Raw genomic sequence first — 22,589 nt, forward strand, 5'->3', positions numbered from 1 at the left:
GACAGAAGGAGAGAAAAGAGAAAAGAAAGCGCGAAGGGTAGGAAAAGAGAAAGAGAAAAAAGACAAAAGGAAAAAAGGAAGTTAGAGCAAAATAAGTTAAAAAGACACAGAGAGAGAAAGAGACAAAGAGCAACAAGGGAAGAGAAAAAGAGAGACACAGAGAGTGAAAGAGACAGAGAGTGGTAGAAAAGGGGTGGAAAAGAGAGAGAGAGAGAAAGAAAAAGAAATACAAGTAGAGTGTCTTTGTTCGAGGCACCTTTCTTTGGCAACATCAAGTTGACATATTTCAACCTGCAGCTTGTTTTTCTTTTGCGCTTCTCCGGGTGTTGTCTCGCGGGCTGTATTCAATCCCTTAGCGGGCCTGATCTGGCCCGCGGGCTGCCTGTTTGACACCTGTGCACTAGGGGATATGGCTTTAATCGATCGATTCAATACATTGATAAAAAAAAAATGTATAACTCAAAACTAGCTAAATGGATGTAGTTAACGGAGTCAGATAACTAATTTGAACAATTTGGTAAACGGTATATTTTGATAGTTAAATCCCAATAACATCAAGAACACAACATTGTTTTAAATACACCAAGTGTTCACTTTCCAAATTTCCAACAAACTTCGGTGGGTTCAAGTTTGGCAATACTCAAATTTACTGGGCTTAGTAAAACATTCTCACAACATAACAGTACAGCCATCATATAGTGGATTTTCAACAACAATTAACTTCCAAGCACAGGAAGAAGACAATCAATCAAATTTGGTAAACCTCCCTGAACGCAACACTAGCACACAACTGTGCTTGCCAATATGCAAAAAATGTGTAAACAGTCTCAATAAACTGCAGGCTTGAGCCAATTCAACAAAATGAGTGCTACATGAAGGGGGATAAGATACAGACAAAAAGAAAAGTGTTTTACCTGCAACTCTGTGTGACAAACATCTAGTAGTGGATAAGGTGGCCGTTATAATCTGTGCAACAGATAGGGAAGGTACTACGATGTATGCGCACGTAAACTCCCTTTGTCTCATGTCAGTGATTGAAAAAGACACAATTCGTCTATTGGCACATCATGCATATGTAAATACAGATTAAAATAAAATTGTAATCCTGCAAAGTAATCATTATTTTAACAAAATAAAGCTGTAATTCAATTACGTCTTTTTTCTGTAACTGCAACGGAACACAATTACATTACTTTTGTATCCTGATAACACCGTTAGAAGTATTCCGTTAACCCCCAAGACTGTGCAGCACTAACGCTGAAGATGGGGAAAAGTCATCCAATGCTAATTATTCTATGTTGTATAAACATTACCCTGATTGTGTCTGTTCAAAAAGAAAAGCACCTCGGAGTGTATACACAAAAAATGCAAACAGTAACTGATTAAATCTTCTCAGTGATGGAAACAATGCTGTAAGTCTTCCGATTCCAGCTAAGACATACAGTACTTACGAGCTTTGGGATTTTGTTATCCCCGGTGAAGGAAATATTGACAACCCTGACTTCTGGAAGAACATGCAGATCTTGTTGACCCACTCTCTAAATCAGTTTTCCATGTGGCAGAAAGGATTCATTTCTGTTAACTTGCAGAAATTAAAGGCCAGGAGCATCTATTTTCATTCAGCTTTAAAATCAGGTCTGTGCATTTGTTTTAGAACCCAATTGTAATGTGTGATACAGTTTTTTATCGCTATGAAAATTTTCAGACACAAACCATCATTCATTTTGTAGATATTTCGTCCCTACTTCGCGCTTCCGTTATTGCTGGTTCGCCGATTTTTAATAGATTTGTCTTTATTGTCATTGATATTAACATATTGTGCGTTGTGTTCTGCAGCAGACAGCAAGCAACAAATGTTATCATGGGGACATGTTGTGTGGGTGTGCGTTGGGTGGGCCTGACTATGTGCGCGACTGTGATAGGCTGGTGTATGCTGTTACTCAAAACAGTCGACGTAGGCGCACAAGTCAAGCCCAGGAAAACTAGTATTTCAGCTGCGTAACATTGAAAATAGATTAATCAATTAAATTGGACTCTGAGGAAAGACAGAAAAGCACAGATAAATTGTGAACACCAACGGGGGTGCTCATTATCGGGTTCGGGAAGAGACTGAGGCGGCGTCGGTAGAGATGGCAATAGCGGCGCTGCAGGTCCGCTCGGCTACATAACAACTGTCACAAGCTATCTCTGTCGGGCCTGTATATCACCAATGCCGGATCAATTGCCCATGGAACGGATGACCTGGAGCTAAAACACGTGGGTAACTGCGGTATTTGTGTTAGTTGTATTCTAATCATCATGGAGACTCCTCAATTCGACCAAACACGATGCTAGCGTGCAGATAACCAGACGTTTTTTAAATGGCGTTCTTACACTGAAAGGAGAAGCCCTCCAATTTTATTTCATTTTTGTATAATGACAATAAATTTCATTCATTCGACTGCAATTCTGTGTTCTGTGTTTCTATTTGTCGAGCTATAGCTGTTATTTTGTTACAGTTGTTTACTTTTAGTCGGTAAGGATGTCATCTTGAGGTAAATTTGAAGGGCTTTTGTGAATGGGCATCGCTATTTTGCGGATTTTCACATTTCGCTGGGGTTCTGCCCCCCATTAACTGCGCAAACCGGGGTAATACTGTATCATGATTTTTTTATGTAGTAGTATCAATACATCACGTTGTCATACTGTCAAGGGATGGGAGAGCTTAAGATCAGTCGCACTGCGTGCATGTCAACGTGATGAAGAACAGATCAAGTATGGCATTTTTACAGGCAGTTGGGATTGTAGGTGTTTGTGAATTTCAGTCACTACAGATTGACTTTTGTTTTGATAATGTTTTTGTCGCATGCCTGCGTATATGTAAATGGCAATTGGGGGCGGCAGTGGCTCAGGAGGTAGAGCGTCCGTCTTGGGACCAAGAGATCGCAGTTCGAATCCCGGCTCCTCCGTGTCACATGTCGAAGTGTCCTTGGGTAAGACACTGAACCCCTAATGCCCCCAATAAGCAGGTTAGCGCCTTACATGGCTGCACGGCCGCTATTGGGAAATGTGAAGCACACTGTAAAGCGCTTTGGGAAGTCTTAACTTGAAAAGCGCTATATAAATGCAGATCATTTCATTTCATTTTACAATTAATATTGACTGCTTGCTAGTTTATTAAGATTGATAGCTGCGGACACAGAGTAAGAAGTGTCTTAATCGCGACATAATGTGCCAAAGGAGAAGAAGCTGAAAAAAATAAGCCGCATCCCATTATAAGATGCAGTGTTTAAAATGTAGGGGAAAAAAAGTAGCTGGTATTCAAAGTCAGTCCGTTTATTGATAATAAAACAAACCATTTTTGGTTTCCCTATTTTCTGCATATTATACCCAATTCAATCAGATAGACATCCGTTACTAACCGCGAATAAACATAATCCATCATGAATTGAAAATGAACAGGCCAAGGACTTGCAATGCTTTAAACAACTCCTGCAGGGCACAGTAAGAAATCGCCCACTAAAGTTAAAGTGACAGCTAATTTGATCAAGCTTTTAACAGACACTCCTACAGAGATTGTAGACCCGACTCGAGGTTTTAACTAGAAAATTCGATTGGCACCCAACACAGTAGTTGCATGAAGTGCATGAAAAAAAACCCAACCGCTTTGAGGAAGAGCGGAAACAAAACTATTCAAAAGAAAATGTTACAAGAAAGTGAAGAAAATACAAACTTGAAATCCAAGGAAAACAAGGAAACTCTTTTCACCATTGTGAAGGATAAGCTGACTAATACACTCAGCCTTACATATTTTTCTATAATAGCCAGCACATCATTGATTTTTGGTTTAGGAAACAATAAAAATGGGATTCACAGAGTACATTTCACAGAAAAACCAAGGTTCTTTTTTGCATCGAGCGCTCTCCTGTTATCATTTAACCCTGAGCTAAATTTGATTCCATACATTAATAAAAGCAAAAACTCTGTTTAAGCTGTATTGTTAAATATGTATTGTAAAAAGTGAATGGAATTAATTAATATATTCCTCTGTACACCATACAATACAGACGCTCCCCTACTTAAAAACATTTGAGTTACGAAAAACAGTAGATACGAACATTTTCTAGGGATGTCGAAGAATACTTCGACATCCCTAAAAAATGTACTTCGACATTGCTGTAAGAATACTTCGACATTGCTGTAAGATACATTTTATATTGTGCACCGTTATTAGAGTACAGGACAGTGTCAAGAGCCAGAACAGGATCAGGACCCAATCGCGTGACGTTCTCACACAAGCCTTTATTTTACGGGAAATGGGGAGTCATGCACGTTAGGGCAGCCGGTCTGGCGTGGAAAGACAGGAAGCCAGAGACTGACGAGATCGATTCCAATTGCCGGAGTTGATACCGGACAGATGGGGTCGATACCGGACAGGACGGGACAGATAAGATAGATAACGAATCAGGATATCGAAAATAAACGGGAGAAACTAGACGGGAACAAAAACTGGAGAAAATAACTACAGGACAAAAACACACGGAAACAAAACTGGAACCCGAAATTAAACAGGACCAAAATAAACGGGAACAATACCGGACTGGAAATATAAACAGGAAAAAAGGGCGAGTCAGAACCCATGTCTTGAGGGGCCGAAGTTTGTTTGACGGGCTGACAAAGGAAGCAAGAGAGCGCTGTGCTTAATATAGACAGAAAGCCAATCTCTCCAATTGGGCACCATGGCCACCGCTACACACACGGGCGTGGCCAATAGGGCGCCATGGCAACCATGACAGACAGTATCGCAGTGCGCTACCGGCGTGTGGCGCTGTGAGAGCTCAACTAGCATCCACCCGAAGAAGAAATCCGGCTTCCTCTTCTTAGTTCGTGTGTAAACATACTATACTGTATCTTCAGTACTTTTTGACATTTTTATTGTTTAATATCTCGTGCATCCATTCAATATGGTTGGTGTAAAGTGTAAACAAGAGTTGAGTCGTTTCTTTTGAGAAAGTGGAAAAAGAAAGCTTGATGCTTAGGCGGCAGTAGCTCAGTAGGTAGAGCGCTCGTCTTGGATTAGAAGACACTGAAGAGTCTCCATGATGATTAAAAGACACTGAACCCCTAATACCCCCAAAAAGCAGGTTAGCATCTTACATGGCTGCAATACAAGGCCGCTATTGGGAAAATGTGAAGCACACTGTAAAGCGCTTTGGGAAGTCATTCACTTGAAAAGCGCTATATAAATGAAGATCATTTCATTTCATTTCATGATGCGGTTGAGAAAATGGTTGGATTGCTTTTTTCGGCCACTTTTTACCACAGAGGAGGAAGTCGCCTAACTCTTGAAGCTCATCTTCCAAAAGTAAGTTAAATTTAACTTTATTTATCTTTATAGAGATTATTATTTTATTACATGTTTATTTTTTAGTACAAAACAATACATGTTACTTATACAAGCCTCAAACATATATGAACGTTAAACATACATTCCATACAAAATATAGCACTGAAGCATTTTATGAACAAATTCAACTTACGAATGATTGTTCACAAGTAGGACAGCGTCTGTAGTGCTAAAAAGCCCTTTACAATGAGTGAAACTCACCCACCACATTCATACAGTCATGACTGTCATCATGTAAAGCCCTTCCAAGACACAATGGAAGTAAATTATGCTGTGGTATCTTGCTCAAAGGCACGCCATGCATCCAGTGACAGTTATTGGTGACACAAGAGAATGTAGTGTTTTTTGAAGCATGTGAATTACAGTGCCTCAGAAGGACCACACTCGAGAAGACCACCACTGAGTAATACCAATGTAGAATATGCAAACATTGTTACAAGTTCCCTGGGAAGCGATGTGGAGTTGTATAAGCTTCTAGGTTCATTTTAATCCCAGCTCTTGGAACACAATCTAATAGGAAAATGTAAGTCATTCCTTAAAATTGCATGAATGTGAATGTTGTAATCGTTGACTTAGATTATGTGTAGCTTGCTTTTCAACTTTTTGATACCAATGAACCAAACAAAATAAAATAATATCCATCTACTTGCCAAACATATTCTCCTTTGTTTTTTCAGAGGTATGCGAGGAGAGACAGCAGCAAATGTCATAGCTGCTGTTAAGCTTTATGTGGGAGGACACAAGTGAAGGGGATGCAGGAACTTTCAAGGAAAGCAAGACGTTGTGAGAAGGTACAACCTTGACATTTCAAACATTCTTATTATTTCAAATATTTGCATTATTAATTACAGTGATACTGTCATGACCAGAACAGAGACAAGACCCACTCGCGTAGCGTTTCTCACAGTTTTATTGGGAAAAAGGGAAAGGAACGCAAACCCGATCCAGAGATGGCTGGTCGCGGGGAGTAGGTTGCTCAGACGCAGAAATCGGACTTCCGTGGCTAGCGATGGCGGTGTCGGGGACGGAAAAACGAGTTAGTAGAAGAGCAAAAACGTGATCAGGATCGGAAACAAGTCGAAAGCCAGGAGGAGAGTAGACGTAGTCGAGAAAAAAAAAAACGGATCGTTATTCGGGGCGGGAGAACAGACGTGGTCGAGATCAAAACAGATCGTAACGGGAGACTAACAGGAGCAAAAAACAGCACAGGCGAAAAGGGCCCACCGTGTAAAAACAGATATTCGCAGACGAACCGACAAAAAGGGACTGACAGGACAGAATTTAGACACTGACAGGGAGCCAATCTGTCAACAAGCTGCAGCTGGCACCACACAAGCTGGGACAATTGGGCGTCATGGCAATCGTGACACATGGGCAGGGCCAATTGGGTGCCATGGCAACCATGACAGAAACAGTTCAGAGTCTGACTCTGGTGTTTTGATATTTAAATGCTCCGAAAAATAGCCTGCGTTGTAAACTTTTAAGGCGATGTGACTCCTAGTCGTGCGCACATATGCTTTGATTTAGGATTTCTTGAACCAGGATGCCATAAATAATGGTATTTGGATGGTTATTGTTCAAGCCGGATTAAGTAGGAAATCACTGAAGGACTAGGTGTGATATGCACAGGCCACCACTGGGCCTGTCATGATTACTGATGCGAGGCACCTGAGTCGGCTCCTTTGGCGCCAACTGCCTCGGATGCTGATTGGCTGTTTATCTCTTTTTAAACCCCAGTCTTCCTGTCACCCATTGTTAGTCCGTCTGCAAACCTCAGCCTATGCTAGGCAAGCCCTTTCGACCCCGACTCTATTCCGTCCTGTTTCCCGTTACTGACCCCTTTTCTGAACTCCACCGTCCCGGCCATCGACCTGTTATTCCCCCGCTCTCGACACTACCTGCGCTCGCCACGGAAGTGCCACTTCCGCGTTCCAAGCGATCTGCTTCCCGTGACTGACGATCACCGGATTGTGGCCTTTTCCTCCTTTTAAATAAAGCTGAGAAAAACGAACGCAAGTGGGTCCTGTCTCCGTTTCTGGTCTCTGACAGGGCCAGTGACAAACTGCAGTAGATGTAGCCACAAGAACCGCATCAGTGTAGATGTGACCCGGACAAAAATAATGATGTGAAGCACTTGCTAGAAACAACCCCCGTGGGTCTAGTTATTAATTTGACCTCGCAGTGGCCTTACCGTGTAGTATACTCGCTTTTGCCAGGCACAATGTGGCCTTGAAGAGTGAAGACATATCTCTAAATGTGAATTCCAAATGTGAGATTATGAGAAATCATTTCTGGAAAAAAAGCTGTTTATATTTAATAAGTCTGGCTTGGACTGAGAAACAAATCAAGCTCAAAAGTATGAGTGTATCATTTTACACTCAATCTTGCTCTTTGAGCCAAGTGCTATCTTTGAAAAGTGTTATCTCTGACATGTGTAATTGAAACTTGGATTTGCACTCAAGTGTCATTAGAGGCGGCCACGCCGTGCCCAAAAGTATTTCATCCCAAGTTGTTTATTCAACCACAGCCTCAATAAAGGAGTGATGCACGCATGCATACACAGTCAATCACATATGCACACAGAGCGTGTCTGGGAGAGGTACATCAAGAACCGCTCGGCCCAGCGGGTCCTTCAGGACCGAGGATAGAGCAGAGAGTTCAACTAACGTCCACCCCCGCAGCACTGACATGCAAGACCTTTCTCTGCAGCCAAATCTTACTTTTTTGCATGGCTGTCCAAAACACAATCTCTTATTCTCATCCAAGGCTTTCAAAATTGTTAATTCTTTGACACCCTATAGAACAAGGGTATACAACGTGGTGCCTGCGGGCAGCAGGGTGGCTCCTGAGGACAGCTGAGGTGCCCGCAGATCTGTTCTGAAAATAGCTCACCAGTGCTGGGTAATTGTGATTTTTCCAGTCAAATTGGTTTTTTTGGGTCATTAACTGAGTGTATTTAACCCTTGTGAATTATATTGGGTTTTTTAAAATCACTGCTGCTAAATGCAGAGTTTTTACAATTCACTTTATTCTTTTTTGTACTTTTATCCTGATAGAAGAGAAAAAAAACAAAAGACTAAGTCTTTACTATGTTTTACCCTGTACAGATGATGCCCTACTTACGAACGAGATAGTTAAATTTGTTCATAAGTTGCCAGAGCCACAAATATATCTGGGATTTATCGGGTGCATTTATCTAGATACATGATGCTGGGATGGGCTCCAGCACCCCCGCGACCCTACTGAGGATGAGCGGTGCAGATAATGGATGGATCGATGATTTTTACATCTTGAGTAAAGTCATCATATTTTTGTTTTTGAGACAAATCTCTCTCCATATAGAGGTTGGGTAAAAATTATGGTATTATGTAGCTTTACATTTTCAGTTGCATACAATACCTTCATTTTTTTTACATAGCCTAAAATAATTGGTTATAAATTATATGTAATACTTGTACTAATACACCTTTAATAATTTCATAGTGCCCTGTTGGATCTCTATTTTTCCATACCTGTCATGATTACCGATATGCATCACCTGTGCCCGCTCCTCTGGCGCCAACTGCCTCGGACTCTGATTGCCTCTATGTCCCTATTTAAAACATACTCCTATCTGTCCCCTGTTGTTAGTTTGTATGCGAACCTCAGTTTACTCTAGGCAAGCCTTTTTCGACCCTGACTCCCACCTGTTTTTGCTCCTGTAAGTTTCCCGGCTTCGACCGTTTTTTTGATCCTGACCACGTCTACTCTCCTGTGCTGGCTTTCGACTGGTTTCCGACCCTGACCACGTTTTTGCTCTCCCGTCCTGGCTACTGACCCGTTTTTCCGTTCCCGATACCCCCATCGCTCGCCAAGGAAGTCCCACTTCTGCGTGCAGAGCGACCTGCTTCCCGCGCCCAGCGATCACCAGATCGTGGGTGCAACCCTTTCCTTTTTCCAAAAAAAATGAGAGAAACGTAACACAAGTGGGTCTTGTTTCCGTTCTGGTCCCGACAATACCTGTTCCTGGATTATTTCCACGTTGAGCCATTGTTTGTATTTTCTAGCTACCGTTTATATAAATAGCAGCCTCCCTGGATCGTGCACCTCTTGGGCACGACCCAAAGGGGGCAATGTCATTTCACATGACAACGACAAATAAAAGCTAATGCCAACTGCCGTTAATCATGGTGGTAAAAAGAAATGCAATGTCAAAGTGAAGCCACGTGAAAGGAATGTTGGCGTCATTTTTAAGCAGACTTGTTGTTCACGCATGGCCAGACTGCCAAGAAATATAGCAACAATTTCATGCAATTACATGTGCTTCACCCAAATGAAATCACTTTTAAAACCTATAAAAATGCAGCATTAAAAATCAATCATTTTCAAGTAAGCAAGCACCCGTCGAACCATGCTATTAAAAAGAAACTCTAGAAAATGATTCCTGCCTGATATTTTGACACTACCACAACATTGAATGTGCATGAAGAGTAATTTTGTTGTCAACCGTTTTACTGAGTGCCTGGAAAACCAAGAAAACCTGATTCCTATTTTCTACAGCAGTTTGTTTATCTTTTCATCAGCAGGTAAAAGCAGAAGATTAAATACTTGTGAGGTGATTGGAATCAACCAGACACAACCACAAACCGGTTTTAAGTTCCTGTGGCTGGTACTAATGCTCTGACAATAAAGTTTGAAAATAAAACTCACCATTGAGAAAGAGCTCTTCTTGCGTGGCTTGTCTGGCTTCCAGAGAAAAACAGCGCTTCTTTAGCCAGTCGGCATCAAACAAGCTAGTGTGCTGGTCAGGCCACACGATGGACAACTGTGGAGGAATTAGCCAAAGTTTACAAGACAAATTTTCGTCATTCGTTGTTTTGGGGATTTTCTTACTTGTAATTACCATGCTTATTTCAGGCATTAGAATGGGTCACTGAATAAAAAGGCGAGGAGGGTGTTGAGAAGTTATGGTCTGGTACACTCTACAAACTTACAAAATATTGATATATTTACCGTAAATTCCGGACTATAAGCTGCTACTTTTTTCCCAAACGTTCAACCATGCGGCTTATTCAGTGATGCGGCCAATTTATGTCATTTTTCTAACGGCCGCCAGCGGCGCTCGAGTACAAAAGGTAAGATTTAGGCCGGTGGAATATATGCGCCGGGGAAGTCTGCAACTTCTTAGCTTGTGCACAAATTAAATTAACGTAGACATATCCTCATCATGCAAATTTCAACAAGAAAGGCACATGACGCAGCGTTCAAGCTAAACGCAATCGAGCAGTCCGATAAAGATGGAAACAGAACTACTGCACGTAAACTTTACTTTGCGAGCGTGTTTTTGAATAAGGGGGCGTGGGACGACGTCTACATGGCAAAGGAAGACGACTTTGATGACGTCTGTTATAAGGAGGAAGATGAGGACGGTGCATGCACGGTGTATTTTTTTTTAACAGATCCGTTTAATGCATTTGCGAGCGTGTTGCTAGTAGCGTTTTGCTACCCTTCACAGGCACGGTTTGGGATGAAAGTTAAAATATTATCATTAATGCTTTGAAAACTCTCTCGGTGTACCGTCTTTCTTTGTAAATATGTGTGACCATGTATAATATGTATTTACAACTGTATATTTTTGTAATGTATTTATTTGTATTTATTTTGGACACTTATTCTGATACCCCGAGACCCTACTGAGGATAAGCGGTGCAGCTGATGAGATGAGATGAGACTTATTCTGATAAGTCTTGCACTGGCCAATTAAAAAGAAGGGGCGTAACAAACGCGGGGGATGACGGGAAGCGGGGACCGGTAAAGGTGAGTGTTAGTGGACACGGCGGACAATAGTGGATATATATTTTTCCCATCCTTACATTTGGAAATATACACTTTTTCCCTTGGATTACTTTCAACGGGACCCGGACTCTGCAGGTCTGCATAAAATTTTAACTACGGTATCATTTTCCATTCATTATGCCGGCTGTGGTTTTTGGATTGTGTACTTTATATTAAGTTAAAGTCGCGGGTCCCAGAGTCGGGTTTGGGTTAATTTTGTGATTGTGTTACATGTTTTAATGTGGGCGAATGCGGCTTATATACAGGTGCGGCTTGTGTAAGTACGAAACCAGTTATCCTCTTAAAATGTGGTGGGTGCGGCTTATAATCAGGTGCGCTCTATAGTCCGTAATTTACGGTACTATCTTGGCGGAATTAAGCTTCAAGTCACTTGAATGAAAGCAGGTTAAATTTAGCTTGGCTCAGTTAGTGTGGTGATTTAGTCTTTACAGCTAGCCTGCTCTTGACCAGGCTAACAACTAGGCTATGATTATCCCCAGAGATACAACTGCCACTTCTCCGGTCTCGCGTGTGAAAAATTAATGTGTTTTTTTTCGCATTTTCATGGACTTTCTTTATAAGTTGCATCATTTTAGCTATCTTATGTTAAAATCTACATGTAGGCTATATGGTATTGTCATTTGATTAAACTCTGATGACTGTAAAAATGCAACAGTCGTTTTATAGCCATGCATTTTATTGCTACGCCCATTAAGAATGCTTGTTAAATGTCCAAGAGTATATTTGATGAATATGTATATTACAGCTGTTTTTGAGATTCTAAAAAGTGACGCAAAAACTTGCAAAGATGGTTTCAATGAAGTTTTGACAAGGGTAGGAATATAAAGCAGGGCTGCAGGATTTTGGGAAAAGAGCTATAGGTGATTTTTCAGACCAGTTTTGCAATTTCGATGAGATTTTTTATTTCAAAAGGAAAAAGAATTTTCTGTGCTATGTTTTTTTTGTGAGTACTTAACCCTTGGCTGCATGACCTATTAATACACACACTCTTTCATGAGTGGGTTGATGATTAGTGGGGAAAAAACGAAAATGTCTTCATGGTATACACATGTTTAATGATGAATACCTGGAAGATGACAATATTCCAACCTTTTATTTATTTTCAAAAATTTTGAAAAACAACAGCCCATGGGGGGATTTTTGATCCCACTAATTTATCCAGGGTTTAATACTATTGACATGCTTTAACCCGCCCGGTCCTTTTGGAGTCTCCAAATGGTCACTTTTGGAAACGCCTGGACATACCCTTAAAACAATGTGCCAAATAATAATGTTTAGTTTTTTCAGATAGTGATCAAATTTGACCTGGGACCAGGTAACGCTTCAGGCATTTCTCCCAGCTGTTTTCAAGCTAAAATGTCCATGCTACACTCATCTTCACTTGACTGCAAAAAAAAAATAAGAATAAAAGCCTACCATTTCTGTGGCTTCCAACTTATATTGTTTAATGTTAGTAGCACTAGTGACTATTTCAGTTGAGAACAAAACTTCAATGTGAAATTGAAACCGTCCAGATTTTCCAAACGATTCAACGACAGCATTCAATTTACAGGATTATTAAAATGTTAGTCATCATTTTTCCAATCTCCTCTTTCTTCCACTCAGTTGCTTTACTTCCACATCCTCTCAAATTTAGTGACCCTATAACTAAGGTTTGCTGGACCTTTTGGTCTCCCGCAAAAGTGTCGGTCCCTGCTGTTGAACAGAAGAGTGTGTTGTGTCACCCTGATCCGAGTAACATGGCCGCTTTCTTGTGTCCCGTTTCATCTGGAGGGACAAAAGCATGACCAACTTAGGTGCCGAGATGCCTAACTTGTTTGGGTGTTAGGGCAGTTGGGTTGGCCATGGTCCAAAGATGTTTGTGTGTGTTTTTTGCTATTTTTTTTACCTTTTTTATTTTCTTTGTTATTGTATGTGTTTGTCTTGCTGTCGGTCACCCCTCTTGAGGGATATGACCAAGGTAGATGGATCAATTAAAATGTTAGATTTGAGTAAACAGCGTCCTCTTCTGGGGAGTTTTATTAGGGTTGCTGTCTATAAATCCTCGAAAAAGACCACAGAGTTATGCAATTACACAATCGCACTACGTCACTTCAGTATGTCGATTAGATTTCGGTTAATCGTCCAGCGCTAATATGTAAGTCAATTATCTGTGTTCTTGTCAAAGAGAGGTTTTTTCTTTATAAAGGATAAATGATTAGTGATCGAAGAGTTGCATAGCCCAAAAGGCAACTACTCCCACCCGTGTAAACTACACCGATATCCCTCAAACGCCCGATACAGTCTCGGCAAAATCTCGCGATACCCCACTCATCCACTGTCCTTGGAGCTACACAATTCACCTAGGTCACCCTTTTCGATTCCAAAACGGTGACCTTCTCTGAAAGGTGAGAGATTTTCCTGCCTGTTTTTTGTGACCATAAATGTTTCCTTTTCAATCTCAAAGACTTGCGTCTGTTGGCAACGTACTGCCCTATCGTTTTACCGTTAATGAGCAAAGCAGGCTTGATTCAGAAAACCACAGCAGAAAAAAAACTTGTCGGAGAAGTTGTGTGAAACATGGAGGAAATACAGCAGAAGTATTGTTAGATATCCCTGAACGATCGCAAATTTACAGTTTTTGTCATGGTTGCCATGGCCAATTGGCCCCGCCCGTGTGGCGCCAGCTGCGGCCCATTGACAGATTGGCTTTCCGTGTGTTTAAGCTCAGTGCTCTCATTTTTCCTTTGTCAGTCCGTCAACGATGCTCTGCCCCACAAGACGTGGATTTTGACTCAGTCCTGTTTCCGGTTGGTATTTCCTGTCCGGTATTGTTCCCGTTTATTTTTGTCCCGTTTAATATCGGTTTCCAGTTTCGTTCCCGTCTATTTTTGTCCTGTTTATTATTCTCTCCAGTTTTTGTACCCGTCTAGTCTGTCCTGTTTATTTTTGATATCCTGTTTCATTATCTATACTGTCTGTCCCGCCCTGTCCGTTATCGACCCCATCTGTCTGATAGCAACTCGGGCAATTGGTATCGATCATTTCTCGTAAAATAAAAGGCTTGTGTGAGTAACGTCACTAGTTTGGGTCCTGGTCCTGTTCTGGTTCATGATAGTTTTGACTACATATTAAGCAAAAAAATATATAAGTGATGAATAATATTCTTCAGACAGAGGGAAAGGAACTGTATTAACTTGGAATATAACAATTAGTGGTGCAACAAATAATGAACGGAAACACAACTGTAATATTTGAGAGTGTAAAATGGTGGATCCTGGTCCCAGTGAAGGCCTCTCAGGAAAAGCAAGCAACCATCAGTCAATATATCTTATACGAATTAAAGAATTTGAGTTGCTCAGTGAGAGGTATTTTTTCACTGCTGTTTTTTTCCCAATGGTATCACTTCATACAAATGAGATAATAAGGCACTCTGGGGAGTGTGTGAAATCGAAAAAACTTAAAACAGGATATTTCATCTTACAATAATCAAAAGTCCTTATTAAACTGATGTCATTATTGCTGAGAACTTTTACTGTACGTAAAATGTATATTAATCAAAACGGCCATTAAATTACAATTTCGATCGTTTAATCTGATAACAGAACTTATGAATACACTGCAAAACATCATGTAGCATTGGAAGAAAGATTTTACTCAATTTTAGCTATTAACATTTTTAATTCATATTATATCTTTAAAAAGTTTTTTCTAGTAAGAAAATTCAAACTTAAAATGGGATTAATTATTACATATGCAAGTTGGCATACGATTTTGAATAATTGTAGTAATCTTTTTAAGTACATCAATAAATAAGAAAAATATGATTTAATACAAGGTAAATGAATGATCTTACAACAGAACAAAAATATTTAAGACACTCATAACACAATATTTTCTACCTGGACTTTTTATGCTAAGAACAAAATGTTCCCCTTTAATTTTTTGGGTGGTAGTCATGTTTTTACCACAAATAGTTACTTTTTTATCGGCTTGTTACATTCAAAAGAAATTAATCAATTAAATCAGACTTTGAGCACGTCAGAAGAGCGAAAAGAAATGCTGATCACCACTGGGTGCTCGGTGTATTGTTATCGGGTCCGGGAAGAGGCTGAGGCGGTGTCGCGAGAGAAAGCAATAATGAGGCTGCAGGTCCGGCCTACTGAGGCAAGGCAACATAACACATCTCCCAAGCCACCCCTGCCGAGCCTGTATCTCACTAAACACCAGATCCATTACCTATGAAACAGATGACCTGGATCTGTAATACGTGGGAACTCCTACATTCGTGACTCTTGTATTTTAATCATCACGGAGACCTGGCTCAATTTGAGAATCCCCAATGCTAGCATGCAGATAGCAGGCAGCTCTCGACATTGCTTTCTTACACTAAAAGTAAAGCCCTCCAATTTTGTTGTAATATTGTATAAAGACATTAAAAACCATTCATTCAACTGCAATTCTGTGGGTTTTTTTGTAGATATATAATTGTTGTTTTGTTACAGTGGTTTATATGTTACTGATATGCAGTTTTCTCGTTTTCCCGCGTCCCTGCGTCCTAGACGCATCATTTTTGCTGGGGACGCAGTCTCAAATCAACGTGCGTCCCCGCGACGCAACTTTTTTGACACAAAATTATCATTATTACCCGATTACATTTTTTCTAAATAAAGATTTACCGCACTCCAAACTTTTCGTCAGGCAGATCCGGCAGATGTTGTTTTGGTCTCGCGGTTCGAGTTTTCGTCTGCACGCCGATCTCGAGTTGAGTGGTGAAAAGTCCGTCTCTTTTTAGAGAATTGGCTTTTTCGGCTCAACTCATTAAAGAGAGCCGGCTCTCAAACGGCTCACTTGCTTTGATGCATTGTATTACCAATGATGATGTTGTATAAAGAAGTTAAGAAAAAAAGGAAGTATAAAAGGAGAAAATGAAAAAAAAGACAGGTTTGTGGTTATCCCTTTAATCGGTATATTACCCACAATAATTTGATGCAGAAAATGAATTAATAATTTGATGATTAAAACTGAATGAATATATAGATTTTTATTATATATTTGTCACCGATTTACAATTTCAACCTCGATAACACTAAATTTTGGGGACTCATAGATTTTTGAGCATGCGAGTCCCCGGGACTCATCACTTTTCAGAGGTAAAATGAACACTGGGTATGTAATAAATAAATAAATGTTTCTACTTCAAGGGTTTTGACCATCGCAGGATTTTTTTAGGAACGCAACCCCCGTGAAAAACAATAGATTACTGTATGCTAAAACAATATTTGGTTGGCCTACCTTGCTATCATTGGTAACCTCCACAACGTTAATGCCCGTGTGGATATCCAGGTCAGACATCAGCAGTTTGCGGGCCTGAGCTGATTGCAGTGTACAAACAGGGCACTGGCAGTTGTCCCTCAGCCACGTGAAGGGATAAAGGCTCTGCCCCCCATCTTCCCACTCGACCTCTACCAGCCGCTCTTCATCAAGTGCCCGGGCATGCCTCACAGAGTTGCTGGCCACAGAAAGGGAGGCTGACCCCAAAGTCTGCTGTCCACGAAGCTGCACGCGTGTTAGATGGGCAGACGGTGCATGAGAAATCTTGTGTGGTCTACCACAAAACCTGACATTCTGACAAGCCGCAGATGAAGTGCATTTCTGCAGAGCAGGCCGGGCGACTCGGGCCAAGGTACTCAGCATTTTTCCGGCTTCTCTTCCGAATGTCTGCGGAACACCAACTGTGAATAGCAAAGAGCAATAAGAAGACTATTAATTTAACAGTGGTGGGTCGTCAGGGACTGCAGAGCCTTCTCTGCTGGCCTAAAATATATCTGAAACATGTGATGTTACCGTATTTTCCGCACTATAAGGCACACCTAAAAGCCTTTATTTTTTTCCAAAGCTGACCATGCGCCTTATATATGGTTTGAACAATTTTATTGGCACTTTTAACAGCAATTAAACACATTCACAATTTCATTATATCATATTCTAACAATATGGATCAATATTAAGTCGCAAAGTCTTGCAACTAAGGCAAGCAGCCGCCGACTAGATTTTCCCCCGAAGGCGAAGTCGTCCGCTGTGTATGCTGGGATTTATATACCGGCGTTTCATTTCCTAACCAATGTGTCAATCATCATTTGAATCAGTCACTATTGGCTAAAGTTATTCGGAGGTAAAGGGGGCGGATCCTTTTTATCATTTACAGGCTCGCATAGGCTAAAGGGGCGAAACAAAGCCTGCAATTGGCCGAAAAAGATGAATGTGAATCACACGTTGGGTTGCACTACGGCATAGAGAAATCATTTTTTACTATTCTGTATTTGTAAATATTTTACTCTCCTGGATTTACTACACTCACTGTTGTAAGAACACCATGGTTACGTATCATTATTGAACGTGATGGCTGCAAGAGAACTTAGGTGAGCTATGCGGCTTTATATTTTCCCGGTATCTTGTTTTAGAACGATCTTGATGTTTCTGTGATGAGTCTATTTTTAAACTAAATTCAATTCAAAGTGTTTATCGTCATATGCACAGTAAAGAACCCCGTTTCCCTGCACAATAAAATTCTTACTTTGCTGTCCACACAGTTGCCTGCAAAAAATAAAATGGAAACTAAGAAATGTTTGCCATTTCTTGAATCCCAAGACTTTAACCTTCCGAATGATATTTGGAACGATGCATTTGAGTGATTGGTGACATCGTACAGACACTGTTTCCGTACATGTCTGAGACACTTATTTGCTTCTTTGCAAGCTTTCGGAATGTTAAGGGTGTAATAAGTTTGACTGAACTGACTGTTTTGTCGATTTTCCCATTGTAGCGCCTTATAATCCGGTGCGCCTTATGTGTGGAAAATATGGGACCAAAAACTATTTTTTGGGGGTGCGCCCTATAACCCGGTGCGCCTTATAGTGCGGAAAATACGGTAATTATATTTCGTCCATCAATACGTATTAAATGATTCCAAATTGTCTGTCATTTCATTTTCATTGCTTCACCCCTGCTTCCAGATGACTGTTTTTATATTTAAGCATTTTCATTCCAACCAATCACATTTCAGCTATTACTTGTTGCTAGGCTAAGAAATCCACCTGGAGGCCTTCAACAACAATTCCCAAGGCCCATGTAACATAGGATCGGTGTCGATAACGCTGTTGGTTAAGCCGATCAGATTTCCAGTTGGAGGAAACTGCTAGTCGTAAGAAAATGTCAGCACCCAAGTCTTAAATTAATGTTTTACAAAATTATAATAGCATCTATTTTTGACTCTACAGTGAACTTCTAATTCATTTAAACTTAAACTTTTATATACTAGGCAACTTTCAGGTCATGCAACTCAGATTCTCAGGAAACACACAACAATATATCCATCCAACCATTATCTGCACCGCTTATCGTCAGTAGGGACGCGGGGTTGCTGGAGCCCATACCAGCTATCTTCGGGCAGTGGGCAGGGGACACCCGGAACTGGTTGGCAGCCAATCGCAAGGCACACAGGGACAGACAATTCGCTCACTCATTCACACCTAGGGACAATTTGGAGCGGCCAATTAACCTGACATGCATGTTTTTTGGAATGTGGGAGGAAACCGGAGGAAACCCACGCAAGCACGGGGAGAACATGCAAACTCCACACAGGGGGTTCGATCTCATGAACTCAGAACTGTGCCGCACACGCGCTAACCACTGCACTACCGTGCTGCCCACAACAATATAAAACAGTATAAAATATGTGACTATATCCATCCTATGTAAATATGTATATCCATGAGATTTTGTTATATTTAGACACAAAAGAAAAGCTATACGTAAAATGTAATTTATAGGGAAGATGAAGGGGTAGGGAAAATAAGCGTCTGCTTCTAACTACCCCTTTTCGAACATGTTAACATTATTTTTGTTGTTGAGTCATTGTTTTTGTCCCGTTTTTATTTTATAATGTTCGAAAAAAAAATTTCATTCATTCATTTAATGTACGAGTGATTCATATGAGCCCAAGGAACTGTCACTAAAATGATGTTTTATGATCACTGGTTAACCATGAGCTATATAATTCTTTGTTACTGTGGCTGACCCCAGTTTATGACAAGGGTACAGTAAGAAAGTTATGTAGAATACTTGACACGGGTTGAGTTAAAGGTCTTAAAAAGGTGCGTTGTGGACTGCCACCTCAGACATACATTTTAACTGCAGTCTCGGTTTCCAGCTTATCTGTGACGAATAGTTGCAGTCACAATGAAAAGGTCAGTTCTTGTGTAATCACTTGGGCATTGATGGAGCATAGTTGGGCACAGAAACTTTGAGATTAACATTTTCAAATCCATAAGAAAGGATAAACAAATGTCGATTTTCTACTATTGTTGATTGTAGTATTAGATAAAGAAAAGATGCAGCGAAGATTCGAAGAATATGCACGGTTACTGGGGTCATGGACGACTAGAATAATCAGTTTGTGTCATGATTACCAATGTGACTCACCTCTGCCCGCTGATTTGGCGCCAACCGCTGCGGGTTCTGATTGGCTCCCTGTCCCTATTTAAACCCATTCCCGTCAATCCCCTGTTATCAGTCCGTCTGCAAACCTGTTTGTACAAGGCAAGCCTTTTTCGACCCTGACTCCTGCCTGTCCCCATTTTTGCTCCCGCTTGTCTACGGCTACAACCTGTTTTGTTCCCGACCATGTCTGCTCTCCCGTCCCGGCTTACTACCCATTTTTGATCCCGACTACGTCTACTCTCCCGTCCCGGCTTACGACCCATTTTTGATCCCAACTACGTCTACTCTCCCGTCCTGGCTTACGACTCGTTTCCGAATCCGACCACGCTTTGCCCTTTCAGTCCCGGCTACCGACCATTTTTTACGTCCCTGACATCACCATCGCTCGCTACGGAGGATCGACTTCCGTGTTTGGACCACAGTCCGAGTCTGAGAGCGACTTGCTTCCCGCGTCCAGTGAACACCGGATCGTGGGCGCAGCTCTTCCTCTTTCTTTCAATAAAACTTTTGGTAAACGTTACGCAATTGGGTCCTATTTCCGTTCTGGTCCTGACAGTTTGTCCAATCATAAAAGGCGGAAAATAGGGCACTGGCACAAAAGAAATAATGCATTCGTGCAAAGAACCCATAACAAATATTTCTCATACACCACGCTGCTTGCTGATCTCCATAGGCCCAATTATGTTAATGAATTTGTTACTCTTTGCCGCCATCTCCTGCCTAAAGTCATGATCGCCATCTCAGTCAGCGTGTTAATGATGTGCGTGCATGTACGTACATTTCTCTGTCAAGTCAAGCCCTGTTTATTTGTATAGGTCTTCATCACAAGGAGTCTCAAAGGGATGTACAGACTACTATTACACCATCCTCTGATCTAAAACCTTCATGAGGGCAAGGAAAAACTCAAAAAAAAAAACAAAAAAAAAGCAAACAAAACAAAAATTAAAAAAAAGCAAAATAAAAGGAAAAGTAACGTAAAAAGGACAAGAAAAACTTAAAAAAGTAAAGAAAAAAGAAGAAAATGCTAGTAAAACAGAGCACAAGTTGGAAAAAAAGAAATGAGGAAGAAAGTGAAAAGAAAAAGGAAAAAAAACAGGTAAAGGGCTAGGAAAAACCAAAACAAAATAAGTATAAAAAAGAAAAATACGAAGAAAAAAAACAGGGGGAAAAATAAAAAGCTAGGGGGAAACCCAAAAGAAAAAGGAAAAGAAAAAGATAAATATAAATAAGAAAATGCCAACAAATATGATGTAAACAGCTAAGGGGTAAGAGTAAAGGAAAAGAGGTTAAAAAAAAACTACAGAAAAATAAACCCAGCAATTCGAATGTTGGCCTTGCATGCAGTACATATTAAGGCATCATAAAATTGATGTTTTTTAGTGGATGGGGAGAGGTATGCACATAGACACAGGGGATAACAGTGTCACTAAAACTATATTTTATTAGTGACATTGTAGTTATATTAATATATTTTTCACAGTTTTGTTTGGTGGGCCAGATGAATAAGCTCGACGGGCCGCCAATGGCCCGCAGGCTGTAGTTGTCCAACCCCCTCGAATAAATTCCTCTTTTTTTCAACTTTTTGGCCGTTTGTGTTGGCGTTGGGACTTTACTAGAATCAAGCCTTTTCTCACTTTCACCATTTCCATGCTCCACTGTGAAAAGTAAATCAACAAAAACCAGCAAGGACGACCATGACGTCACTCTCCGGCACAACCCCTGCCCTCTTTCCTATAACCTAGCGTGTTCCGCCCCGAACAGCTGTTATGAGAATGGGAAAATAAAGCATAAGGTCTCTTTAAACTCAGTTAGGCATTGTTAAGAAATACTTAGTAGAGAAAACGTTTAAATTACAACTTTTGAGTACTTTAAAACCTATCATTTAACTTTCTGCGTATCAGCCAAAACACCCTCACCATTTAGGGGGATGACGTCACTCGAACATTGTTGAATAGCCCAACATGATAACGGGGGAATACGTCTTCTTTTTTGACGACACAAGATTTAAATCACAGATATCTGCATCACATCCCCAAATCAACTGTTAGATGTCTGTTAAACTTTTAATACGTCATAAAATAACAGCTCCTGTGTCCCTAAACGAGACGTGACATCACTTGAAGCGGGTGGATTTGATTTGCAAGCACCAAACATGGCAACGCGAAAAACGGTGAGGGAACAACGCATACCTAGTGGTTACCCTCGCTTGACGTCCCACAAAACGGTAGAATGGTGAAATATGTAAAATTATTTTTCTTTCTATTGTCCCTTTTTTATCGAAAACCTAAAAATTCCAGTTATGCGCTAGCTAGCAGCGTGACGTCATCGAGCGCTCGTCAGGTCTTCGCCTCCGCGTTCAGCACTCTACTTTGTTGTTGTTTTTGCTTGTTCTTTTATATTTCTTTGTTTCAACAAATGTCACCCGACACCCCGTGAAAAGACACTAAACACGTGGGTACCTGTATTTAGCTTCCCTCGGTCCTCGTGGCTGAGCGTCCGTCAACACAAATGTCGGCTGTCAGTGGGGAAGAGAAAGTAGGGGAAAGGTCGCCGAAGGAGGCAGTGCAACATGTATGACATAACCGTAGCGCCCGTGTCCTCAACCCTTGGATCTCCTCACTACGATACCGGCTTGATTTATTTACCACCAAGATAACCTTTCCCCTGCATATATTGTCTTCTTGATATATTACTTTGGCCGTTCTAAAGCAGCAGTTAGGGAATTAAGCTGTATGAGAGTTTAAAGGTAGGGCGCATCTTTTGAGGTGGCTCTTAAAAAGTTGAAAGGTAAACATTTCCTCTTGAGTTAACAATATTATTGAGTTTGTAGACCTATTTTATATGATGTATATCAGCTTTTATTCTAAATGGATATTGTCAATGCAAA

The 22,589-nt window shown here is 40.8% G+C and overlaps 1 protein-coding gene across 2 annotated transcripts in view; it reads right to left on the reverse strand.

Moving 5' to 3' along the window:
- bbox1 (gamma-butyrobetaine hydroxylase 1) overlaps positions 1 to 22,285 on the reverse strand; it is a 53,986-nt gene extending 31,701 nt beyond the window's left edge. The window contains exons 1-3 of one of the 2 annotated variants that reach the window (XM_088333589.1): positions 22,162 to 22,285; positions 16,496 to 16,935; positions 10,076 to 10,190 (exon numbers count right to left, since the gene is read on the reverse strand). In XM_088333589.1, coding sequence (XP_088189715.1) covers positions 10,076 to 10,190; positions 16,496 to 16,897 — 517 coding nt within the window. In that variant the 5' untranslated portion in view covers positions 16,898 to 16,935; positions 22,162 to 22,285. Of the gene's footprint in view, positions 1 to 10,075; positions 10,191 to 16,495; positions 16,936 to 21,618; positions 21,699 to 22,161 lie in introns of those variants that run through there. The other variant, XM_088333590.1, reaches the window with a different exon arrangement.
- Between the last annotated feature and the right edge of the window lie 304 nt (positions 22,286 to 22,589).

This window comes from Urocampus carinirostris, chromosome 4 (genome assembly GCF_059441175.1).
Source record: "Urocampus carinirostris isolate Australia breed hairy pipefish chromosome 4, RoL_Ucar_1.0, whole genome shotgun sequence".
Lineage (NCBI taxonomy): Eukaryota > Metazoa > Chordata > Actinopteri > Syngnathiformes > Syngnathidae > Urocampus > Urocampus carinirostris.